At 47.0% G+C, this 26711-nt stretch overlaps 1 protein-coding gene across 3 annotated transcripts in view; it reads left to right on the forward strand.

Moving 5' to 3' along the window:
- Nucleotides 1-25704, forward strand: part of Irag1 (inositol 1,4,5-triphosphate receptor associated 1) — a 105309-nt gene extending 79605 nt beyond the window's left edge. For all 3 annotated transcript variants that reach the window (XM_060367030.1, XM_060367031.1, XM_021627718.2), the window contains 7 exons: nucleotides 17-158; nucleotides 7098-7147; nucleotides 7618-7725; nucleotides 9614-9678; nucleotides 16718-16837; nucleotides 17986-18120; nucleotides 22482-25704. In XM_060367030.1, the coding sequence (XP_060223013.1) occupies nucleotides 17-158; nucleotides 7098-7147; nucleotides 7618-7725; nucleotides 9614-9678; nucleotides 16718-16837; nucleotides 17986-18120; nucleotides 22482-22725 (864 nt within the window). In that variant the 3' untranslated portion in view covers nucleotides 22726-25704. The remainder of the gene's footprint in view (nucleotides 1-16; nucleotides 159-7097; nucleotides 7148-7617; nucleotides 7726-9613; nucleotides 9679-16717; nucleotides 16838-17985; nucleotides 18121-22481) is intronic.
- Nucleotides 25705-26711: the final 1007 nt, after the last annotated feature.

Here is a 26711-nt window from a genome sequence, read left to right on the forward strand (position 1 = left end):
CCCTCCTTCCCTGCAGGAAAAGCGCATGTCGAAGGCGGCAGAAGTGATGATGCAGTATGTGGAGAATCTGAAGAGAACATACGAGAAGGACCACGCTGAGCTCATGGAGTTTAAGAAACTCGCAAACCAGAACTCTAGTCGCAGTTGTGGCCCCTCTGGTAAGAACAAGGCTTCTGTTCCTGATGTGAGGTCAGGACCCCAATGGCTCGGGGATCAAGACAGCTTCAGGGGCTGTATCTGGCGGCTAAAACGCCTCACCTCTGTCCAAAGCTACTCACGGTCCTTTACAACATCCGCTCCAGTGAGGTTGGGGGTCCTAGAATCAGAAGCCATGAAGGGCACCGAAGACCTCCCAACTTCTGACACTTAGCCAAAGTGGCTGATGGCAGATGCCAAGCACACTCTGTGACTGACCCCATGACACTGTATGTCTTTGTGCTTTGGGATTCCCCCTTTTGGGTATCACATGCTAAGAAACTTGGGCTTTATTTTAGAAAGCATTAACGGTCCAAGGATATCCATCAAGGAAATGGATGACCACACCCTAAGCACAGCAGTACATCAGTTACATAACTGGAGCAAATTGGCATCCTAGTCCAGGCTGTCCTCAAAGTCATGAGACTGCTTATTTCATTGGGTCCAGCGGAAACGGTTAAGCATTTCAGTCAAAGGATATTCCATTTTTTCCAGAAAATATTCTTTATTTGTAAGGATGTTGCAACAGCCCAGGGCAGGGATGGAGTTTGGTTGGTGGGGCAGAATAAAGGCCTAGCCAAGCGTGCTATTGCCGAGACAGATACACGGGCAAGACACATACTTCAGTGATCCTTTGCTTAATGTTTTCAGAAGTTCTATGCAAACTGGTGTAAGAAGACAGAAAAGGGCCCACCTGATTCTGCTCGGGGGAATCAAGGATGGAAGCATCCAGGGAGGTCATCCTGCAGGGTTTTAAAATAGGAGGAAGAAGTCAGCTTCCAGGTGGAGCTTCCAGTGTGTGTAAAGGTGTGGAGGTGGGAACAACCCGAGAGACACAGCTGCGGTGCTGGGGTGATGTGAGAGGTTGAATGTGAGACTTGGCAGACCACAGCCATCTTCCAGGCCACAGCAGCAACTCTGCCTTTGTCCTATAGCAACAGAGTCAGCGGGAAGCATGTCACAGGACATTCCCATATTTCATTTTTGTGCTACTCTGACTTCAGCGGGCTCAGTGCAATTGCAGAGTGTCAAAGCTGAAGCAGGGAAAGATGAGCTCAGCGGCTCTTGTTCAGTCCAGGAGGGAAACGACAGTGCTTTGGACTGGAATCTCTCCCTGGGTGCTGCCAGGGTTTAGAGTCCTGGTCCAGGAGGGTGCTAGCTGGAGCAAACAGCTTGTCACATCAGGAACTCCTGTGGAATGCAAACATCCGTGTTACCAAGAGCAGGAGGGGGAAAGTATAACAGCCTGAGAAACCTTTATAAACAGGAGGTTCCTCGAGCTTCCTGGGGAATATCAGTGACCCTTGCCAGAGTCCACAGCCATGGACACATGCTCAGGGCTGTCTGCTTTGGATCTCAGCAGCCAGGTTCCTGGCCCACAGGCATCTGGGCTCCTAACAAAATGCTCTTGGCTACAAATGGGGAGTTGGTTCCCCCCTCAAAAAAAATCCTAGTGTGTTGGTTCAGTAATTATTTCTCTACAAGTTTCAGGTCTCCCTCAAACTGGTGTACCCAGAATGTATGAAATGAAGTGAGTGTCATCTCAGTGGAAGTTTATAATCCTAGCACCTGGGAGGCAGAGGCATTGTTACTGTGAGTTTGAGGCCAGCCTGGGCTATAGAACAAGAGCCTGACTAAAACAAAAACCAAAATGCTCTCTGGGATGATCGGTGACCCAGGGGTCTCATTCATTTGAGCACTTTTGGCATACCCACATGACAGAGCCCCATTCCTAGAGCTACAGCAACAGTAAACAGACTTCTTGGTCTGGGGGGCTGGGTCAGCGAGTAAATAAATGGCTTGCCGTGCAAGTGTGAGGACCTGAGTTCAGAGCCCTGCTCCCCATAAGAAAAAGCTGTAAGCAGCCATACTGATCTGTCACCCCAGTGCTGGAGAGGAAGAGACAGCTGGGTCCCTGAAGTTTGCTGACTAGCTGGTTGAGCAAATCGGTGAGCTCCAGGTTCAGTGAGAGGCCCTGTTTGAGAAAACAAGGCGTGGAGCAACAACGGAAGACACACTGGCTTCTACACGCACACACTCCCTCACACACACCGTACATAGCCACCCAAGCATGTACACACCACAGCTATCCACAGAGAAATACAGTCAGCAGACTTCCGAGGGGGAGGTGGACTCTGTAGAGTTCTCACAGTCTGGTCTGGGAGCCGAGAAAATGGTAGCAAGAGGAAAGGACTCGAGAGCCAAATCTTAGCCAAAGAACATGGTGGGAGACATTTGGTCTCGTGTCAGTTGTTTTTCCGAGCTCTAACTCCATGGTGGCTGCTGCGGGGAGACCAGCACTGCGAGTCTGGGTGTAAGCGGCTGTGTCTTTGTGGTGTGCCATGACCATTCTATCAGCATGTTTTTAAAAAGCCTTTACATGACCTCTGGCAGTCTGTCTATGGCTGAGGCTTTGAAGACTATACGTTGCTCATTAAAAATATATATATATTTTTGGAACATGCAACATGCTGATTATCTACATTTTAGATTATTTCCTTTCAAAAAACTTCTAGAAATATAAACAATAGCTTAAAGAGGGGGGATATTTGAGGGAGCCCAATGGGCAGAGGACAGGGAGGGCAGATAGGAAACTAGTACAATGACATACAAGTATGAAAACATTACAATGAAATATACTCTTTTGTTTGTTAATGAAACATCTAATGAAATTAAAACATTACTAGACTAGGGAAGAGAAATATTTACAAATTACTTAAATTATTACCTGATAAGCTAGGGCCAGATGGAAGGAGAGGAGGACACCCCCTCTCAGTGGACTTGGAAGGGGGCAGGGAGAAGATGAGGGAGGGAGGGGAGGATTGGGAAGGAAAGAGGGAGAGGGCTACAGCTGGGATACAAGTGAATGTATAAAATTATTTAAAAATAGAAAAAAATATTTAAAAAATTACTTAAATTATTTACTTGCAGTCCATTGGCATAGTCATGTAGTGGGTTATGCTAATCCTACCCAGACTACCAAACTTGTTCTTTCTACTGAAGTACGCTTAGGATTTTATAGACATAAATTGTTTTATTTCATAGTTTTGATTCATACTTTGATGCCTTTCCATGCATTTGTTAAATGTTTATACCTATATTCATTCTGTAAATTCTCTATTTATCCCACCTGAAATATTGGAATTTTATTGACTATTCACTATTTAGAGAACATTTTCTGGTTCTGCTCTTTGGGATGACCAGAAAACTTAAAAAAAAAAAAAAAAAAAACTTTAACCAAAATGCTTTAAACTTCCTGCTGGACAAAGTAAAACAAGTCGTCTAAAAGAACAGCTGAGCCCACAAGAACGGAAATGGAAATAGACAGAAACAAGAAGAGAACTGAAACCGTGCTGACCCTGAGGCTTGCTGTGGCCAGAGCCACCCTGGTTATCTGGACCTCTTTGCCTCCAGAACAATCGAGAGCAGCCTCCAGCCTTGGTGGGCACTGACCTTCATATGGGAAGCCAAGACCTTCTAGGAACTGTGTCTTGAGATAGAACCTATACAAAGAATGAAAACCCTCGCTCACCAGCCAGCAGAGAAGCAAATACGGAAGCTTGCCTGTTTCACCCTGTACCCGGGGAGGAAACAAATACTCTCTCCTTCCTCATAGGAAAAGTACACGAGTGACTGCAGCAGTGCTGTAATCGGTGGAGAATCTGAAAGAACAGCAGGAAGCTGTCTTCAGGAGCACTGTCAGCCACCATGGAGAGGCACACCCTGCGCCACGACCCACGGAACCCTCCCCAGGGCCTGGGCGAAGACAAGCTCACGGTGTAAAACACTCAATGAAACAGTCCACTGTGCACCCGAATCATTAGACCCACCAAAGAGAGACCACTCCCTGAGAACATCAGATAGCAAAGCAATCAGAAATTTAAAATCAGCAGAGGCATGGAAAGGCAGATGGAAAACATGAGATCAAATAATAGTTTAAAAAAAAAATAGAACTCCTCAAAACAAGTCAGAGATGAGGGAGACTTGGTAGGTGTGGTAGCCATGGGAGAGGAGGTTTGTCAGTATTCTGAGTTCCTCTCCTTCTCTTACTTTCCATTCCCTAGAGCAGTGGATCTCAACCTTCCTAAGGCTGTAACCTTTTAATACAGTTCTCCAGATTGTGGTGACCTGAAACCATAAAATCATTTTCGTTGCTATTTCACAACTGTAATTTGCTATTGTTGTGAATCACAGTATAAATATCTGATATGTGGCCACTGTGAAACTCTCATTTGACCCCAAAGGGATCATGAGCTACAGGTTGAGAAAACCTGCCATAAAAGCTCCATTGGGCATTGTGGAGCTTCATGGGTAAGCTGAGCCACTTCTGCTCCGAAACCTGTGAAAAACTGTGCCTGGCCCTGGTCTTCCTCCTCCTGATCTGAGGAGAACCACTCTTCCAGAATACTAACCTGTTCATCTTGACTGGAAGATTTGAGTCAGTTACCCAAAATGCAGTTGAAATGGATACAGTGATTAAAACATGAAAGAAGGTTTTTGAAACAGGAGATATGGAGGAGAGCCTACAATCCATTTACCAAGTGGTCCGTAAGTGGGAAATTAGGCACAGAAAATCTTCAAAGAAATAACCTAGCATCTTCCACAGCTAAAAAAGAAAAAAGAAAAAAAAGACACAAATCACTGAATTCAGTAGTATAGTGAAGTTTGTAAAACACACACACACACACACACACACACACACACACACAATGGAAACATCCGAAAAGATAAAATAAGGAGTGAAAAGGTGGCTCAGTGAGAAAAGTGCCTGCTATGTGAGCAAGGATGCCCTGATCCTGAGCTTGGATCCCAGCACCCACTCAAAGCTCAAGCATGGTGGTACACACCTGTCCTCCAGGAAACACCCCAGGACCTCCCTGACCAGCTTCAGTGAGAATCCTTGTCTCAAAAAATAAGGTGGAGAGAAGTAGAAAGAGATGCCCAGTGTCGACCCTTGCCTGGTCTCAGCATGAACACACACATTATACATGCCCATGTTCATGCACATACATCACAGACTTTAAAAAGAAAAGAAAAGATCTTAAAAGTAATGATAAAAAAATGCAAATAGATGGCAATTCTCAATGGCCAACAATAGCACCAGAAGGCAGTGGTCTCACCCCTTCAGAGAACTGACAGGAGGTAAATGGGTGGTCATGAAAGGCCGAGGGCTGGGGAAGGCTATAATAAGAAAGGGATTCTTTCATAGGTCCTTGCTGAAAGGACAATTAAAGAATATATTGGGCTTGGGGGTGAAAGGCAGGGTGCAAGAAAGGCTGGTGATCAAGGACGTTCAGAAGCGTGTGGATGGAGGCAGATAAGCATCCAGTTATAGCTGATTGGATGAATAAGGCATAACTTGGGATACACAGGTGACATAAAGGTGACTAGCACTCTAATTAAGGTGAGAAAGAGCTATTGTTTTGAGCTCTATTTAGGAACAGCCTGGGGATCTTGATTAATATGAATTTATTTTTGGTTGTGAGCCTAGCCTCTAACAGCAGAGCCATCTCTTCAGCCTGGGTTCTAACTCTAAAGCCAGATCACAGCAGGAGTTAAAGCCACGTCTCAGAGATTAGAACTAGAATGGATAATTTCTCAACTAATATGGAGAGTGCAAAAGAAATTAGGAAAAAAAATCAAGTAATAAATCAAGGTAAATAAAAAAATAAATAAATAATCAAGGTAAATAAAATATGGAAAATGAGAGGATAAAAATTAATGTCACTGTTAATGATCACAAGACTTGTAGACAGTGTGAAGCTGTTGGTTGTTCAAGGTCCTCAGATTAAGAAGAGGCAGAACAAAGCACTAGCTCTGTGCTTTTCAAGGGTCATATGTAAAATACAGGGCTATGAAACCCAGACAGAGGTCACCGATCATCCCAGAGAGCATTTTGGTTTTTGTTTTAGCCAGGCTCCTGTTCTATAGCCCAGGCTGGCCTCAAACTCACAGTAACCATGCCTCTGCCTCCCAGGTGCTAGGATTATAAGCTTCCACTGAGATGACACTCACTTCATTTCATACATGCTGGGTACACCAGTTTGCAGGAGACCTGAACCTTGTAGAGAAACAATTACTGAACCAACACACTAGGATTTTTTTTTTTTTTTTGGAACCAACTCCCCATTTGTAGCCAAGAGCATTTTGTTAGGAGCCCAGAAGCCTGTGGCTCCAGGATGCTGATGAGACTGAATCAAGCTCAGCTGACCTTGAAGATGCTTTTCTGATAATTTTTGGACAATTACTATTTGGAAATACAGTCAAAAGAACAAGAGTTACACTTTTGACAAAATGAAAATGTTTTTCCTATGTTTCTCCAGTGGTTTTCTGGTAGCACACTCATACAGGTATGATGTGGCACGCTGAACATAAGTTGTATCATTTAATATACTCACTAAGGAGAAAAAGGCCTTAAAGTGGCAGCTTCCCTTATTCCGAGTCGGTGTGGGTAAACACACAGAAACTGCTTCCGTTAGCAAGTTTGCATTCTTAACATCACATCTTCCTTGTTTAGAGTGTCTCCAGCTATTCATCCTTTGAGTGAACATGGAATGAATCCACATGCTTCATGCTTGTTGAGTCCTTTTCACATAGCATCTTGGGTGATCCCGGAGACTACAGAGGTGTCAAATGGAGCCCAGAAGCCCAAGACAGGGGCTTCTTGTAGTGTTCGGTGGAGTTAGAACAAATGTTTTGACAAGAGATGTCTTTGCTGTGGACGACTTTCATAGAAGGTGAAGCATCAAACAGTGATGGGTCTCCAGTGCCCAGATCTCTGAGCATCCCTGCAAGGCCATTTATGGCCTATGGATAGTTTGGCTTAATTTCTGCCTGTCTGTGTCCCGTTGGACCCCAACCTGAAACTCACACCCGTTTTCTTCTGTTGTTTTCTACTATAGAAGACGGGGTGCCCCGCACGGCGCGATCTATGTCCCTCACGATGGGAAAGGTAAGCATGGTCAAGGAATTCCAGGGCTCCCAGAAGAAGCATGACAGAGGTTTTCATGATCACTCAAGTAGTCATTCATTGTTGGACCTATAGGTACCAGCAGGGTGTTAAGCTTCCACACCTGCTCACATGGCCTCTGACACCCCATCTCTCTTGCTTGGGTGTAGTCATTAAGTGGACATGAAATAATGCATATATTTTGACTTTGCCATAGGCAGTTTTTTTTACACACCATCTAGGAGGCTACTCAGAGAATGAGGCCTCAAAATGCCAAATGTGTTGAGAGACTGATCACTCATGGCCAACAGGAAATTTGGGTCAACTTTGGTTCACTCTTTCCACACTGATTCCTAACACCATTCCCACCCCCAAACCAAACTACCTACTCTAGCAACCTTTCCCAAAACCCTCAGAACCATAACTGTTTTTATTCCCAAGACAGGAGGCCTGAATTGTTTCTCTTCCCACAGAACATGCCCCGCCGGAGGGTCAGTGTTGCTGTGGTTCCCAAGTTTAATGCCCTGAGCCTGCCCAGCCAAGCCCCCAGCTCATCACCCATCCCCTCCCTACCAGCGCTGGTGAGTATGATGTTGCCTGCCTCTGTCCTTTCTATCTTTCCCTCACGCTGCTACTATGGAGAGGATGCAGAGAAGGACAGGGTCAGTAGGGACAGGAAATTCCAACATAGAATTTGGAGAGAGGTACATAAAGCAATCCCACTGTTCTGAGAGGAGGCCTCTGTGCTCTTGAGCGAAGCACAGATGCCTCAGGAAGTGCGCCTCACAAACAACAACCCTATTTGAACAAAACCATAATTCTTTACGGAGGGTATGGTTTAAAGAAAACAGCTTTGCAGGTTGTGACAGGTACACCCAAAGCAAAGCTCTGAGTTCAGAGCTGAGGTCTGGAACTGAGTCTCATCCGTCTTCAGTCACTACAGCAGTGTTTCTAACAATGAAACCCTGAAAGCAACCCAGTGCTTATCAACAGAAGAATGACAAGCAGATGGCAAATACCATCATAAAGGGTTTCTGTAGATTTATCACCATGGTTTCTATATATAATAAACATGTGTGTTGGAGTATATGTAATATAATTCTGTTTTATACATTTAAAATGCTGTGTCTCTGTGTAGAACATAGGAAATCATGAAAGAAATCATTCAAACTTTAATAATTGTTCTAGGTTCACTTCTGTTGTTTCTTTAAAATAGAGTGATAAAAATAAACTTAGGGAAGAAAGGGTTCATTTGACTTACAATTAATAATATTTAATATTAATAATAATCTTTAATATTTCTATAGGATATGAAAAGAAAGGCAGAGAAATTGTCCATTTTATTCTAGATGAAGACAATTTCTATGTATAAGAAAATCGTTTCTATACCTAAGGATTTTGTGCATCTAGTGATTTCTCTCTAAAACTTTTAAATACCGTTCTCCAGTGGTTCCTCTAGCTGTCCACCCCAGCACAGCTGTACAGAGAGGTGGGTTCGGCGTGTAAGAAGCTGGCCGAGGCACTTCCAGCTCCACTGTACCCACCCATAGCTAGCAATCACTGTTATGTTTCCTTTACTTTATAAGTATTTTGACTGTAAAATGAACTTAAACTCCCGAGTTACTAATACCTGAAGAGCCTGGAGAGATGGCTCAGCAGTCAACACTGGCTGCTCTTCCAAGGGACCACGGTTCACTCCCCAGCACCCACAGGGCAGCTCACAACCTCAGCACCTCCAGCCCGGGGTGTGTCCGACACCCTCTTATGACCTCCATGTGCAATGAAAATTTATGGTGTACAGACATACATTCAGGCAGTCATTCACACACACAAAATATTTTTTTTAACTGAATTTTTTAAGAGAGTAGAAAAGGCTAGTTAGCAACAGACCCTTTACGTAGATACATGGTTTCCGAATATATACCTTTAGACAAGTGGCTGACAATAAGAACTACACTTTAAAATCACAAAGGCTGCATTGGAAACCCTGGTCACGGGTTCCAACCCCAAACTTTGGAATGCTTCGGTACTGCTTACCCCACGGCGGGTGATTCTAGTGTGGTTGCAGAGTTGAAAACCCTTGCTTTAACCATGCCCACTGCAACAGAGCAGCATGGGGCCCCGGGTAACTGCACAGAAATGTCTGCCAGCTTGAGCACGTTGCCACATCAGACATGAGGCTTGTACTTGGAACACACCTGGGGGAACAGTGATGGTTATCCGAGTCCATCCCAAGGAGTTCTAAATCCACATTGGGCTGGAGGCCTACTGGTACTCCAGTAGAAATGGGACAGAGGCTCACTGATGGCTCCCTGTGAGGACGGAGCCTCAGAATGCAGACTGGAAGGCAAATGGGGGGAGAAGGATAGAAAGAGAAGGGACAGCCGCAGCCCCTCTGCAGCGTCACCTGGCAGCCCTGGGTTCCTCCTTCATCACTCACCCTCAGTTCTGGCTCCTGTCTCCATCCAGTCTGAAGCACCACCCAACGGGAAAGGCAACACATCCAACCCCCCGCTGCCTGCGCTTTTGGAAAAGTAAGTTTCTGTATTTTCTGCTTAATATTGGGGACCCTTGCAGAAAACCCCCAACTTACTTTCTTCCCTCTCATCCTCAACCTAGAAATAAATTAGAAAAAAAATTGAGTTTTAGGGGGAAATAAATAGGACTCTGAGACCCACAAAGGTTTCAGATCTCACTGTGTAAAAGTCTTGGACCAGGAAGATGCTATGCCTGAGGCCATCTACACCCTGCTTAAGAGCCCCTGAAGACAGAAAGCCTCCTCATTAGTTGGGGTCCCTTGGGTAGATAGACACAAAAACGTTCTAATTCAACAAGGCTTAGACAACAATTCCAGGGTAGGCTACTACAGTGTGACAGAATCCTATCTCTGTGGTTTCCTTGACTCTGGCCACTTCATGTTGATGTCATCACTAGGCTTGTAGCAAATGGATGCTAGTTCCCAGGACCATAGACAAGGCTGTATCTAGAGGAAGATGTATACATTTCTTCTATTTGGGAATAGAATCATGTAAGTTTAAACTACTGAGAGGAGAGGGTCCCCAAAGCGTGGTAACTTTGGGAAGGGAAAAAAAAAAGTCTTCTTTCCATCAAGAAGTGGGAAAGAGAACATATTGGCTTGATGGCTGAGAGGGTCTCCTGAGCCTGGCTTTCCCAGGCCTCCATGCAGTTTGCAGGTCTTCTCATGCTAACCTGGAGCACAAAGGCTACTCTTCTGTGTGTGTTGGGGGGGTGGTGGCATATGACTTACTTTTTGAACTTTTTTCATTTGCTTGCTGGCAAATCTCTGGATCACGACTGCCACCTCTCAGGACTTTCACTTCGTGTCTTTCCTCAGCTGGTAGGGTACAGCTACGCTCATCTCTAACCTCTGCCTTCATCTCTACCTCATCTCTCCTTCTCTGCCTTGAGGCGGCTTTCATTTTCTGTTGCTGTTGTAGGCTCGCGTTATCTGGCTTTGTGATTGCTGGGCCCCTTGTCAGGTCAGACATGCTCCCAAGCTCTTGCCTCCAGACTTGGCCTGCAATCCTCACTCTCAGTATGTGTGACTGACAAGTTCCCACTGAAGACCCCTCTGGCTACCATCAACATTTGCCCAGTATTTACACCCTTTGCCACCTACAAGCACATACACACTTTACATCACCAAGTGAGTACATCCTCTTTCTCCCTCTTGTTTCTTGATTACTCCAGAACTGTCAAAAGATGACAAAGTAAGGTGACTACAGGCTACAAAATCTTGTCACGTAGAGCCATAATGCCTAATTCATGGCCTCTGAATCTACCTAGAGATGATGACTTATGCTCTTTGAAATTCTGTCAGCTCTCACTTTGAGCTCATGAGTCCACTCTAGAGCACTTCCATCAATGGCCTCTTCCCAGCTCTAGGCCCACAAACCTAGCCATGGCAGAAGATCAAGGTCCTTGCTCTCCTTGATAGACTCTCATTCTAACTAATGTTCAGGCCAGCTAAGTGCTCCTCCAAGACACTGGGAATTACTAAGAATTGAGATGTTCTCAGTAGGAGAACCTGTGGACAGCCCCAAATGTGTGGTGTCAATGAGTGAGGATCAGGGATGGTGGCGCCGTACACAGGTTTAGAATCAGGAGCTGAAAGGCCAAGGTGAGACCCAGGGTCAAGCCATAGGTTCCCAGGAGGGAGTTTGTAGCTCCCTCTTAGACTAACTAGAAATTGTCATCGGCCATGTATACACCATGCAGTCAGGTGCTGGAAATACATCCAAATAAAGTTGACTGCAAAGAGGAGAGGAAGGTTCAAATAATGGAGACCCCTGAGACTCTATACAATAGCAGCTCTTCCATGTGGATTAATAAAAGGTGCTAACTGCCTCTTCCCCCAAAGGCACAGAACTGGAAGCATTGTAGGTCCCCAAGAGGCCAATCATGAAACAATTTGCAAGTGAAAATGAACCTATGTTTTCTATTCTTATATGTAGATGTCACCAATTCCAGTTAGCCTGGTCATGTTGAAGATAAATAACATGTTATACTTTATCGGACATTCCTAGTTGCATTGAGCTTCATGTTAAATGGTTTTCCATTTCCTATAAGGAAGCATGAGGATGATCAAGTAGCCTGTGGCTACTGTGGCCAGTCCACAGTGCAGAGCAGCTGACAATGCGTGTCCCACTTGAGCTTAGAGAGTTCTGAGGCTTGCTTGCTTTTGCAGGCCATTTCATAACAAACTGTCCTTCAGCTCAGCAGAGGTCTAGACACATATAGATTTAAACATATGGTGGGGAGTATAGTCATAGGAAGAGCTATATGTGTGTGGTCTTTCATTCTCCCACTCTTTTGATGAGCGCTCTCAGGCCATCTTGTGGAATGCTCTCAAGGAGTGCAGGTTTAGTGGGAAAGCCATACAGGAAGCAGCCTATTATTCTACAGTGTGATGAATGTTGTCATAAGGAAGGGCGGTTGCTAAGGGACCAACACAGGAGAAAATGAGCCTCTAACCCTGTGTGGGTGTGAGATGAGGTGGGGCTCAGAAAATGTTTTCCCCTAGGAATCTGCTTTTAAAGTTAATCATAAAGGTTTATCATCAACTAGGTGAACAGGAGGTTAATAGGTAGCAGGGAATTCAAAGAAAGATGATGGTAATGTCAGTTCTTGATATTAATTACAACTCATTCCCTTTATGCCACACACCTTTTTTTCCTAATTGCTGTCCATTCCTTGTTAACCCTGCCAAGGACCTCATGAAGTGGATACGTTGTTAACAACTCTGTCTTATTGATGAGGAAGACGATGCTGATGCTTAGAGATACGCTCTGAACTTACACAGCTTTTTAAAAATGGCCTGGCTCATGCTCTTCACCTCCTAACAGAAGAACAGAGGACATTCAGAGTGACTACAGAGAAAAGAGTGGAAAAGATGACTTTTGGGGGAGAACCTGGCGGTTAGATGGGCATAGAGATTGGGGCAGACCAGGGTATGAGAGCACGTGTGCAGAACCGCTCACCGAGGGGCCAGCAAAGCTGGGATGTGCTAATTAGTTTCATGACTAAGACATAGTGCTGTTGTGTTGCAATGTGGTGTTAGCTGGGATCTCCTATGCTTTTGAAGCAACCAGGGTCATTAAATTTGTACAGCAAACAATCTGTCCCCTACTGATTCTATTCTGGAGAAAAGTATACCTTAGGATAATTATTAACCAAGAATCGGGGACTGGGTATGAGGGAGTCAGGAGGGTCCCATAGCTCAGGTCCTCTGATTTGGACTTATCAAAGGAAGCCACTGAATTAGGATGATTCAGCAATATTTCTGAGCCCACGAGGCAAGACCTGCCCTTTCAAAAGACTTGAAGTCACTCTCAAATATTGCTCACCAATAAACTTGATAACCGGCTTGGCCAACAGTTTACTCTGAACAAACAGACCTCAGGTGGCTGAGAGCCCAGCACAATGCTAAACCCAACCTCAGTTTAATGAATCATTCCAGAAGGAAGGCACAGGGTCCCAGGCTGAGGACGGATGCCAAAGTCCACCCAGTGATGCCTGGGAGGGCACAGACCGTGCTCAGCTCTCATTTACAGAGATGAGCGTGGATTCTCTTAGCCCACGCTGAATTCTAGGTTCTCGGGAAATTCTCATTTACAGATAGGATCTGTCACTTCACTAACTTCGTGCACAGGGATTGGGCACCCCGTTGTGGAGTTGGAGTAACACAAGAACTCAGTCTGCACTGGGCACCTTTCAAACACAGCCTTTCCATGTGAGCTTGATCTGAGGAAGGATGGACAGGTGTGAAAACATTCTCCCTTCGTTACTGAGGTATGGTGACACAGCTGCGTTAGCCACTGAGCCTGGGAGACATTAGAACATCAGCAAAGGTCCCGTAGAGGAGAAGGATTCACTCTGGGTCTTAAAGATGCACGAGGAGAAACTTCCAGGGAGTTGGAGAAGATACTTAGGGAACTCCGTGCTTGGTGTAGAAGTCAGAAAATGGTGACAAAGTTTACATCTTACTATGTTTGCCCCACCTCCAATCCCAGCCTCCTGCCTGGTGCTAAACCACAGCCCTCCCAGCCCCTCATACTTGAAGTAGTCTGTGGAGGAAGGAGCGTCGCTGGCTATGGGAACATGTTGGGATTAGCTCCCTTTGGAGATGCTTTGGGCCTTACACACCAGTCAGAGCCCCAGAAGAGAACTGAAGGGTGGGGGCAGGAAGAAAGCTCGTCTTGATGTGAAGTTAGTGAGCCAAAGTAAAAAGGAAGGAGTGCCTCACAAGGACAGTTAAAGCATGGATCAGCATCAACCTACAGCAGGGCCAAATTTGAGCCTTGGCACACACTAATTGTTCCTGGGGTTAAGCTCATAGCCTGTGCCCTGGCAGCTCTAATAAGTCAGGCCCAACCACCTACCATCAACCATCCAATTAAAGAGCCAAACTAATAGTAGAAAGCAGAAAAAGATTTATTTAATATGGGTGCATTGGGGAGAAAATGAAAAAAAGATCCAGCAACCCTCAGCCCAGTATATCTTCAGAGTCCTGACAGAAGGGGTTGGCTTAAGTAGAGGGCCAGGGACAGTTCTGGTCAGGCTGTGGCTCCTCCCATCACTGACCCACCCATCTCCAGCCTGTACTGCAAGGTGATCTGGCGAGTTGCAAGGTCTTTTTCTGGGAGACAAATTTCTCCTCTGGCTGGCCTAGGCTACTAATCTTTTCTTCTGCTGGTATGCGATCCCTGAGGGGACTTCAGCTCCATGGGTTGCAGTGTCTCAATAGTCTGACAGGCAAGAAAAGGCCATGGGTGTCTCTTCTTTTAGAATAGCCTCCTTCCTGCCAGGCAAGGGGGTCACGAGATTGCCCATCAGGCTGGCGACTTAAGGTCTCTGAGCCTGGGGCTTGAACCAGGTCCACCTCAGGCAAGTTCTCTTTATACCTGGTTAGCTTAAAGGACCCTCCAGTGTGGGCAGGCATAGAGAAAAGAAACCAAAAATGTGATGGCTACACCTCACTTCTAATATATAAATATACTTCATAAGATAATGAATGGCCCTGCCCTTGGCTCTAGTTGTATTTTTCTTCACTTCATGCAGTTAGGGGACAGATAGGAAACTGCACACTAGGCAAAGGTCACAGGGAAGGGAGTGGAGGGTATAATTTGCAGGAGGAGAAATGTTATGAATAGCCGGTATTTTTAGAACATTATCTTCCTTGTTCACGATGGGTTTTGGTTTCCAGGCTAATGAAACATATATTTTCAAGGTCTGAAGGAAAACCAGGAGATAGGAAACTGATGCCAAGAATAGGGAGCAGGCTGAAGGCTTGGACCCTGCCTAAAGGAAGGCAATGGTGACTCCTTAGCTTCCTGCTGGAAGGTTCAGCTTGCAGTGTTTGCCTCATTTCTGGGATCCTCCATGACACCATCAGTCCTAGTGGGATTGGGCACACCACGGTGGCTGAAGAATGAATCTGCAGGGAAGGTGTGGCTCTTAAGTTGCTTCTTTGGGACTCACAGTCCCATTCATACCTTAGACGGACTCCAAGCATGTGCCTAGCAATCCTGAAGTGATTGGCTAGTGTGCTTATTTTCCTATTATTCCACACGCTGCCTGTACTTCCTGCCGTGTCTCAGCCTTCTCAGACCCCAGCACCCTCGCTCTCTGTAGAAGACAAACAGCATGTCAGCCTTATCATCAGCCAGGAGGCAGCTCCTCTTCTGTCAGGTCCACCCTGCTGTCCTTCTCTTCTACTCATTGTCCCAATTAAGAAGAGGTTTCCCTTACTTTTCTCAGGTCTCAATTCCTTTAATCAAAGACACTGTCCCCCTGGCCATCTTCTCTCTTCCCCTCCTTCTCTCTTCCTTCCTCCCTGTGATTGAATGTGCTTGCACTCCTGGAGCCTCTTACCAAGCTGAGCAGTCTCGTCAGCGCACTGCCTACTTGTCTTCCCACTTAAGCCTCTCTTCCTTAAGAGCATTCACCTAGTATCCTGAGGCTCCATGTGAGCCCTGCATATCAAACCCCACCAGGGACACGAAGTCTCAGAAGACACAATGAAGCACAGCAAACCCTCTCCTCCTGACTCCTAAGCCTCTGCCCTCTTCCGGCTAACACCTACCTCTCCAGCTGCTCCTTCTGTCTTTTTATCCTCCTCCCCCTCCTCCACTCCTCCTCCTGCAAGGAGCGTGAAGATAACTGGACCTGCTCCTGGTTCTCTGCTCCTCTTTCCTCAGGCTTTCTCCTTAGGCCATCATCTGTTCTGGGCATCTCCAACTGTCCACCCCAACCTCTCTTCTCAGACACCTCATATGCACTGCAGTTTATTCTGCCCCAAGCTTAGCTCCTGATGGATTGATTGTTCTCAGCTACTTGATTCTGGCACCCACTGCATCTCAAAGTCTATATATCCTCCATCCTCTGCCTCAGATGATCTTCATATGCATATATCATCTTTGAGGCTAGCGTTTCAATTTCAGCCCCTTGGAAAGGACTTTCTTGACCATCCATTCTAAATACACCCTCTCCCTGTCATTGTCTGTCACTGAATAGTTTCTTTCATAAATATTATGACTCACAATTCAAATGATTAATTTTTCCTTCTGCAAAACTCTACACTGGCAAGAGAGAGAGAGAGAGAGAGAAAGAGAGAGGTTTCTCTTTTTCTTTTTACAATTCCACATTGCCTTATTATCACATTCAATGCATAGTTGGAAGAATAAGTGAAAGTCACAAAACACAGACAGATTATGAGAAAGGAAGGACCTGGTATGTTTCAGTCTGTCTCCTCATGTCATTTCTCTGTTGTGTGCCCTGTCCACTCACAGCACCTCCTGAAATAAGAATAAAGTTGGCTTTGGGGACACCAGGCTAAGGGGAGCTGATACAGTGTCTGCCTCCTGGTTTGGGGGAGATTCATGGAGCCGGTCTTTTTGAAATCTTGTCTCAAGGTAGATGTTTTCAAACTTGAAAGCCAGTGGAAGAGCCCAAGTTTCCTCTTTGAGTGGGGAATCGGGCCAAAGACAGTTGTGTCTGCAGATGCTCAATCTCCCCTTGCAATGACTCCCTGCACTTCCCTCCTCTCGTTAGTGGAAAGACAAATGCAGAGTCTGACTGTGAAACTAGTGCCCCTGTGTCGCTCCCAAGCTGCCTGGAGGAGATGAGCCAGGAGGCCAAGGCCAGGGCAGAGGAAGAAGCCTACAACAAAGGGTGAGTCAGACCTCGCCACCCGAGGGCACCTGGCAGGCCTCAGAAGAGAGCTTCCCACACCCTGGCTTGCTTCTGAGGCGTTTTGGGGAAGCAGTCAATGAGCCCAAAGCCTCCTTCAGTGAAGAGAGTCCTCCATGCGGAAGCAGGACGCAGGGTGAGCCTAGACAGTGGCTAGGCTCCACTAGTCTCTTTCAGGCATGATGCCACTGCCTAGGAAGTTCTAAACAATTCAAGGGCCAGGCTAGGTTCTTCTTGGTGCTGCCTGAGGCCCCCTGACCATGTGCAGATCCATCATGTTACTGCCAACAGCGCCCAGGGGGACTTTCAACCATGCTTCCTAGAATGGCCCTGGTGTTGCCTGTGGATTGGAGCTCCTCCCTCCTGCCCTTGCTTCACTACTGCCACCCTCCCCTGTCTCTAAGTGAGCTACATTAGCAACCAAGGCCAGCTATCAGTCACTGGGAAAGAGCACTGGCAGGGTCAAAGGCCCAGGACTCAAGATAGAAACTCACCTTTAACCTAGCACCATGGACTCCTGAGGGAGGTTCAGTTTACCGTGGCCACAGAGCCCCAAGGCATCTGTGTAGTAGTCATTTAGTCATGGGTGGAGTAATGAAATTAGACACCTGGCTGTCACTCAGGGGAGCATATTATGCTCAGGAAAATACTGATCCCAGGAGGAATCACATGGGGCTTTGAAGGAAGGTTCTCCTCAGAGACATGAACCCAATTCCCTCCATTGGTTTTGTGAGTGTTATCTGGGTACCTCTCTATGTCAACACCAGCACCCTGAGACGCACGGGCCCCTAACAAGCGCTGAAGCTCTCGGTTCCACAGGGAAAATGCAGTCTTATCTCTGGGGAATGTTTTATAGGATAACAACCACCAGAAGACCCTGTCCCACATTTTTTCCCCAGCCAGTTTGTCACTCTGTCACATAAACAGGAAGGATGGCTGAGGAGTGAGGGGAAATGGTACTGACATGAGCTGTGTTGCAGTTCAGCAGAGCTTCCCAGCTTTTTCCTGTTGTATGGAGCTGTAGGAAGCGAGCAATAAATGAGGGTTCTTGAGCCCCTCCCCCAGGATCTCAGGCGTGAATGTCCTGTGTCTGGCTCTCTTGGACTCAGTTTTTGCTTTCTGCCCTCCAGATACCAGGAAGGGGTAAAGAAATCTGAAGAACTCCAAGACCTGAAGGAGGAGGAGGAAGAACAGAAGACGGAGAGTCCCGAGGAACCAGAGGAAGTAGAAGAAACTGAGGAGGAAGAGAAGGACCAGAGAAGCAGGTTGGAAGCCTTTACGTGGATCCTAACTGTGTTGCAAGTCATTTAACTGTTGAATTACACAAAATGGACAGAAATGCCGGTCCTGGATGGCAGCAGGTCTGGGGCCCAAGTTATGGGCCAGTGGAACTCAAGAAGGCAATAACTATAGAAAATAGAGAAAAGCAAGTTAGCAATGGTACGTTTGTAAGAGCTGAGGGGTCAGAGGTAGTCACGAACAAGGTAGGAAGCCATTAACAGCTCCTAGGAGCTGAGAAAGGAAGAGGGACTCTTAGCACACTCCCAGCCCCTTCCACAGCCACTGGCACATGAGCTGGCCTGAAATCCTGGGGAGGAACAGTCAAGGAAAGCAGAGGGAACACTGGAGGCAGGGAACAAATTTCCATCAGTGGCAGAGTTCAGTCTCTACCAGGCCCTGCTGTGTTGACCAAACACTTGCTCATTTGCAGCATGTCTTCACTTTAGGTTGGAAGTAAAATATTTTCTGTTTCAAGCTTCCTCCTTCTGACCAGTGGAGGCGGAGAGGGAAGGCAGAGAAAGAAAGCATGTGTCCTACAACGTGTAGGTCTCATTTCACCACGCAGAACAGTACATTAAAAACAAAACACAGCTGGCAGCAGGAACTGAAATAGAAACAACCTTGTCAAACTGCAGGGTATTTCATGGAATGAGGTCAAAACCCTACTAGGCCAGGACTGTCCCACTCTGGACAGAATAAACTGTCCCAAAGAAGAGGCGTACACTGCTCTATCGATGGTAAGGACCATATCAACACCCTAGATTTTCAGAAAAGCCCTAATTTCATATACTCTGCCCAACTGCCTCTATTAGTGCATCAGAACCTTGGTTTTGCTTTGCCTTGTTTTTCTCAACCGCAGTCTTGGAACACTTCACTGAAATCTTCTTTTAGACCCCCTAGGCTAGGTGCAGAGCTTCTCCAGACAAAACCGTTAGCTGGGTGATCATCTGCCACTGACCTCAGACATAGTCTGTGATCTGAGCCTCCTGCTGGCAAGCTCCAGATCCTGCTAACGTGTACTGAATAAGGTAGTAAGTGAAGATTGCCAAGATGACAACTGTATTTCAAAGCCTGTGCATGCCATCAACAGAACCCGGTAGTAAAAAGATGCTCAGCCTGCCTGAGTCAACCCCGTTGTCCGGGGAAGAGCCTTTTCAGAGTGCCAGGGAAAAGGCTTCCTCACAGTGAATATGCCTGTGCCAGTTACACTCCCTTCTCGGGGAAAGAGCCTCAAGTTTAACCATGGAAGCACAACCCTGACGCCAAGCAACTGCATCGGGGCCTCCTTACATCTCAGCTACCTCTTAGGAATCATCTGTATTTATTTTGTAGACTACTAGGCTGCCTTCGTCAAGCCCAAGCCCAGAAACAGCCCTTCCTTTGGAACCCTGAGATCATCTAAGACAGGCTAGAATTTCCAGCACTTCCATACACACTGAAAGAACAAAAGAGAAATAAACAGAGGGAGCACATGACTATAAACAGTCTGGCTTACACAGCACAGGCCTTATCTAGCTAACTCCATCTCCAGCAAATGGCAGCTCCCTCCTAGCTCATGAAAACCCAGGGAAGCAGGGCTTTGTCTGGGCCACTTCCTGCCCAGCTTGGGAGGAATCCTGGGCAAAGGCCGCTTGCAGCACCTGGACCTTTAGAGGCCTCTTTCAGACTCTCATCCTTCATGCCTGATTGGAGTTGTTTCAGGTTTTGAGGAGATAACTTCCTCAGATGACTGATACCAGACCTGACCAGGGCACTCGGAAACATCCTTTGCCTTCAGCATAGGAGTACCGTTTCACTCTTTCAGACTGAGCCTGTCTTCTTAGGACGTTTGTCATATAAACTGCACACCCACTGTCATAGAGCCCCTTTCTCACCCATAACCAAACCAAGTCCCAAGAGCCATCTTACTTAGTGCCAGAAGATGCTTAGCCCATGGTGGAGTCCCTTAGAGCCACAGTTGCCTGCAGGAACCCTCACATGAGCCCCCTGTGAGACGTTGGCACCTCACTAGCAAGCTGAGACTGAAGTCACCGAAAGTTCCACGTGGGCTGGAAAGATGTCCCAGTCGTTAAGAACACTTGCTACACAATCCTGAGGCCTGGGGTTTGGATCCCAGCACTCACACCAGGCATCCTGTGCACACCTTGTAATGGCAGCTCCCATAGTGGCAGAGACAAGAGATCACAGCAGCCTGCTGGCTTCTAGCCTAACTGAGCAAACATGAGCCCCAGGTTCAAGGAGAGACCCTTCCTCAAAGGGATAGTGCAGGATGTGGGGAAACATCTTATGCCCTCTTCTGGCCTCCAAGCGTATCCATAGGTGTGTGTACACACACACACACACACACACACACACACACACACCACACACACACACAGTTCTATGTCCTGTTTCATGCATTTTAGAAAAGCATTGTGGCTAGAGAGATGGCCCACTGATTTATAGCTCTTGTTGCTCTTGCAGAGGACCCAGATTTAGTTCCCAGCATGTACATCATGGCTCACAAGTCCTAACTCCATTTCCAGGGGATCTGACACCTTCTTCTGGCTCCCATGGGAACCAGGCGTGCCCATGGTGCACGTACGTACGTGCACCAGAACATTCACACACACAAGTCAAATAATTTTTTAAAAATATAAATAAATAAAAAACACTGACCTGAGTAAGCCTCGCAACTAGCCCCTTATTTAAAGGCTTCAACACCGAGGCCTAAGACTTTGTGTCTAAGACTCTTCTCTCTTATATGTAATGAAGTAATCTGCTATGAATGTTGATCTCTCGGGGAACTTTGGGTGAAGCAACCTCTCATCTCCTAAATGCAGCCCATGGTATTATTATGAGTGGGATTCGCAATGTGTAGCATAAAACTGGCTTTATTTTTTTTCTCTCTCGCCACTGGTTCAAACTTGATCAATGGAGCTGAAATGATAATTGAGCAGGTGCCCTTACTTTAACAACAATGTTCAGAAAATAGAAGCTAAGTCACCAAAAATTGCCCGAAGGAGTGTTTCTAGCCTAATTTTATTTCCAGTTTCTCTTTGGAGCTAAACATCGGGTGAGCGGTTAAGGACCATGCACCCAGCTCTTGATTGTCTCTTTTGTGGACTGAGGGTGGATTCAAGGGCTGGAAAGATGGCAGTTAAGAGCACCCTGTTGCTGTAGAGGATCTATAAGTCCAGTTCCAGGAGACTTGGTGCTTCCTGAAGTCCAGTGTGCACTTCTCCTCTCCCTAAACATCCCTGAAAAATAATTCTCTAAGTGTGGACTTGGAGTGGGCTTCTCCCCACACCGGCACTCTGTTCTGGACCATTGAAAAAAAGTTTGAAAAATGACTCTATTTTGAATTCTAATTGTATCCCACTGCAATCCAAAGATAAACAGGGCTAGAAGGAAGGAAGCTTGTAAGTCCAATCTCTCCCTTCCCAGTTAGTTGCATAAACAGCCAATGATTTTTCTCAGAGGCAAATATACTAAGCTGTCAAGTAGTGGCTTGACAGCGGCAACTGGTTCTCTTCCAGTTCATGCAATAACTTGTACAGATGAAATGGCGTGATGGGGTTCCCACATGGACAAGGCATTGGCAAGGACATGGCCTTGGCATTCAAGGCAAGCATTCCAAGTACCTAGCTCCTTTCTTAGGAGAAAGAATTTGCAGAATATTTTTACCCATGGCAAGCCATCTACTTCCTACCAGCTCCTCATTCAGGCTTCCACCTTCACGGGCAGCTGGCCTGAGCCCTGTAGTGTCTGGGCAAGACTCAGGGTCTACAGCAAGCCTTCAGACACTCTTCTCACCTCAGTCTGGGAACCCTCAAAAATCTTGCTTTGCAAATCGTAGAGTTGAAATTAGACACAGGAGGAAAACACAGCCTAAAGTATGCAAGACATCTCCAGGAAGCTCTGGGCCGGGACTCTGATCAAATATCTTTTTGGGCTTCGAGAAAGTTGGGAAATAAGCAAGGAGTATGTGGTACTAGTAGAGGAAAGAGGTACGAGAGACAAAGGAGAAGGAATGGAAAGAACAGGGTTTGGAGAGAGTGGGAAGAGAAAAGGAGAGACAAACTGGAGGGTGGCTAGAATGAGGCTGACAAAATTCTGCATGAGCCGCCCACAGTATGGACCAGTGGCACCAAAATCACCCAGGGATTTTTAGATCCTAACTATGGAATTCTCATCCAGAAGGCTTGGGACAACTTGAGTACAATCTCCAAGTGATGCTTTCTGTAGTTGAGCTTAAGAACCTCTGACTTAGATCGCTTAGAAAAAAAATCCCTAGACACGAAAGTATGGGTCTGGCCATCAGATATGTGCCCAGGGTACTAATCTCTCTATGTTTCGTTGACAGCAAACTTGAAGAACTGGTCCATTTCCTACAAGTCATGTATCCCAAGTTGTGTCAGCACTGGCAAGTGATCTGGATGATGGCTGCAGTAATGCTGGTCTTGAGTGTCGTGCTTGGGCTCTACAGCTCCTACAACTCCTGCACAGAGCAAGCTGATGGGCACCCTGGGAGGCCCACCTGCTCCGCAGCCCAGCGGGACTCCTGGTGGGGCTCAGGACTCCAGCAAGAGCTGCCAGCAGAGCAGTAGGACATCGGACTCCTTGGCAGTGCCCTGCTCTAGTGCATTCACCCCAACAGCCTGCCCCCGAGTACGGCGAGTCAGGCGCAGGTGTGCACACGTGGCCACCTACCCCATTGGGGTATAAGGAGGCTTTCTCCTGTCGCTTATCACCTCCATGGAAGTTACTCACACACAGTAACCTGATGCTTTGAAGGAATAAACAAAACTCCCCTGGGAAAGTGAGTGATAGACAAGGAAGCGACCTTCACCAAGGACTTGGACCCAAGGGAAGAGTCCTGCCCCTGGCTCAGATGGATTGGGAACACGGAAACCCCTTTATTCAGGGTTTGCCCCCTTTTCGTTCCCTATCATTCGTGGTCACGAAGAATTGCACTTAACGGCCAGTACTGACCATAAGGATCAGGCCTGGGACTTGGAGTCACAGCATGGATATCTTCTTTCCACTTCCCACCTCATTTATCATGACAGTTCTTTAGCCTCCTCTCTCCCCTTCAGACTCACCATTTCTTTTCAGAGAGTGGGAAAGCTTTCTCATAAAAGTACCCAGGCCAAAAGTAGCCCCATGCTAGAAAGAAGACAAGAGGATGTGAATTAATATGTAACATATCTGTATGCATATGGACAATACACACGTGTTTGTGCACAAAGACACCCACTCTCTGGAAGTGTTCTCTGCTCAGTGGCACCCATGTCATGGCAACCAACTGGTTTTCACTAGGTTTGAAGCAGTAGTCACCAGACACCAATATAGTGAGCCTCCGCACACTCCAACGGTGTTTGAACCCCCTGAGAAATCATGCCTTCATTTCACTTCAGATGCTGGTTCAGAGACGCTGTTTGGCACAGTCTGTTCCCTGGTTGCTTGCACCATTTGAAAGTCACCCCACACAGTTAACCCACCTCTTGGGTAAGAAAAGGTGTGCCCTCCACTCCAGACTCTCCCTCCGCCTTGCACCTCGGAGGCTGCAGTTCTCGTGCTATTTCCAGCCCGAATGTGTTCAGCATCAACCTGAAGAGAGTGCAGCCCACCTCCAGCATGGAGTCTCTCCACGCCATTCAGCTGTTTCCTTCATCCAGCACTCATCAGTGGCGACACAGCTTCTGTGGTGGTTGCTTTTCCGTTTCACTGTTTTTGTTGCTAACACTCCTGTCGGACTTACGGTGATCCAAACCCCGTCTCAGCGTCATATAAGCAGTAATCCATTTAGTCCTCGAGGAAAAAAATCTGAAATGGATATTACTACCTCCATGTTAAAAAAAAATGCATACATACATACAAGAGTACACACACACACACACACACACACACACACACACACATACTGATACAACATGCCAAGCATATATAGCTAGTAAGTAAGTCTTTCAAACTAGAGTGGTGGCTCCAGAGACTGGACTCCTTGACCCTTCTCTGACCTCCCAGCTGGGTGCCTTCCAGGCTGACCCTACTCCCCAACTGGCCCTTCCACTGTTCCAAACCAGCCACGGTTCCCAAATTGCTTCTTTCACTGTTCTTTAACTCCTAAGCGTCTGTCCTGCCATTGGTCTTTTTTTTTTCCCTCTCACCACCCTTGAGGACTAAGCGGAAGCATTACCCCTCTACATAGGCCTCTGTGACCTCCTTCCACACCCTCAATCATGCCAGACACAATGGGTGGCACACTTAGCGCTTCTGGCACTGGTTTTAACTATTGACCTGTACCTACTGTCTGACTTATTTATATACCTATCTTCCTGAACATGTTCCCTCAAATACCAGGTCTTACCATCTCTTGGGTAGGTACCTAGCGTGGGAGACACTTGGGGAGAATTGTTTAATGTTGGTTAAAAGAACAAGTGAACAGTCACGGTGGAGAGTAGCCCACAACTTGTGACATTTCAAGGGTTCCCAGTACCATCACTCCATGCCGACTCCACGCATCCAGTCCCTTCAGAGAGACATGCCCCACCCCACCCGGCTAGGCCTCACTTTTCTGAAGAAAAGCACAGTTTCTGAAGAAACTTCTTTACGGTGGCTGGAAAATGGCAGAGAGAAAAGCCCAAGGATGTGCCATTAAAGGTAATGAGGTTCAGAGCAAGGCAGAGAGACTTTGCGGGCGTGGGTGGATGGCTTACCTGGTGTCTTCTGTGGAACTAGAAGCTGCAGGAGATTTAACGACCTAAGCACCTTGGAGCCAAAGACACAGTGTAAAGAGTGCAGAGAAGCTGTTGGGTAGCACTCCTTGAGGGAGGAGGGGAGGACAATGTCCAGTCTCAGGCCACGCCCGCACCCACACCCACACCCACACCCACACCCAAAGATGGTCCAGCCTGGGTGAGTGCATTGTCTACTTGGCCACACATTTTCCACCCCTGTTTTAGTCGACACATGTGTTGAGGAGAGCATGTGTAAACTCCTTCAGCATCGCCCTGAAGCCCACAGGAGCCCTCCGGCACAGACAGGCAACCGCACTGCTCCAGCTGTTAGGATGGCTGAGGAAAAGGACATCTCCAAAGAGCGTAGCCATATTTAGAACAACCTGGCTGAACACACACTGGTTGGTCTACCTTTTCAGGAGAGCAAGAAACAACTTGAAGCGGTCACAGCTGCTGCCACACATGGCCAGTGACCTGGAAGCCAGCCTTGTGCTTCCAGACGTAAGAGTGAAACGAAATAAAAGTTGCCACTCACCGTGCCTCTGAAACCTTTCGCGTCTGCTTCACCCTGAGGGTCTGGTTGCCAGCCTTCTGTTGCGGAGGGCTGTGTTTACATCACCACTGATGTCACTTCCTAAAAGGAACTTCACTTTCTAGCCACCATGAAGCCATATGGACTGTTTTTCTGTACGGCCTGGAAGAGGGGATGGCAAGGGAGACACTGGACTTGCCTATCGCCGGCTGTCAGTCCCTAGTGCTGTTAAGCCTCCCACAGGTAGGTGAACTAGCGTTGAACTGCTGAATGTCACACGGCTGAGTTTGAAAATAAATGCACATTTCCAAACCTTTGGCAGAAGTCAAATGCCTCTTTGTTGTGTGGGGCTGCACCCTAGTCTTTCCCCAAGGCTGAGTTAGAGCCACAGAGAACTATAGACCCGAATTTCTCCCAGAAAACACAGTCAGGATCTAATATGTGACATTTCTAAAACGTGTCTCCAAAAATGTCTGTTACCTTTCTTCTTGCTAACATCCCCGGGCGAAATCAGCCCGATGGGGAAAGGGTCATGTTGACTCTCGGTTCATGGGTACAGCTTGTCGCAGTGGGGAATGCCTGGCAGCAGGAGCTGGTGGCAGCCGGCCACGCTGCAGCTGCAGTCAGGAAGCAGAGTGGTGGGTGTGCCCAGCCACCGTCTCCTTTCTATACAGTCCAGCATCCCGGCCAGGGAACAGCACCACCCACAGCCGGCAGGCCTCTCACCACTGTGCACACGGCCTGGAGGCTCATCTCCTAGAGTCTAGGACCTAAATGATTCTAGATTTGATCAACTTGACAATGGCCATCCTCTAGCTCCTGGAGCTTTTGAATATGAGATCTAGCTTCTGTTGATATGTGAGTGGTGGGATAGCAGGCATGCGCCACCACATTCGGCTTAAGAGGAGGTTCATTGATAGTGCCTTTGTCAGTTCAGTTCTGACAAGGATCTCCTAGTGAAGGGCAAATGGTAGTGACAGGAGTGGGTGCTGGAGCCAGCAGTCACCTGTCAGAACTAGAAGCAGAGAGGAAAGGAGGTGCCAGGCTAGGCCTGCTGCTTATAGAACACCTCTCTCACAAGAACTCCCAAAGGAACTGTGCAAGAAAAACTCCCCCCGGACCCCTCTTCCTAACGTGGTACCACCCTGGAGACCAAGCATTTAACCCCAACAGACTCTTGAGTGACGCTCAAACTGCATCCTGTCCACAGCAATGCTTTTCATTATGCCATTTTTCTGGTATGCCTGAACCACTTCAGCCTGGTGATTGCTGTGACTTCTAGCCTTCCCCTTAGCGAGTGGGAACCTCCACGGAGACCACCCAG

The sequence above is a fragment of the Meriones unguiculatus genome, chromosome 14 (genome assembly GCF_030254825.1).
Source record: "Meriones unguiculatus strain TT.TT164.6M chromosome 14, Bangor_MerUng_6.1, whole genome shotgun sequence".
Taxonomy (NCBI): domain Eukaryota; kingdom Metazoa; phylum Chordata; class Mammalia; order Rodentia; family Muridae; genus Meriones; species Meriones unguiculatus.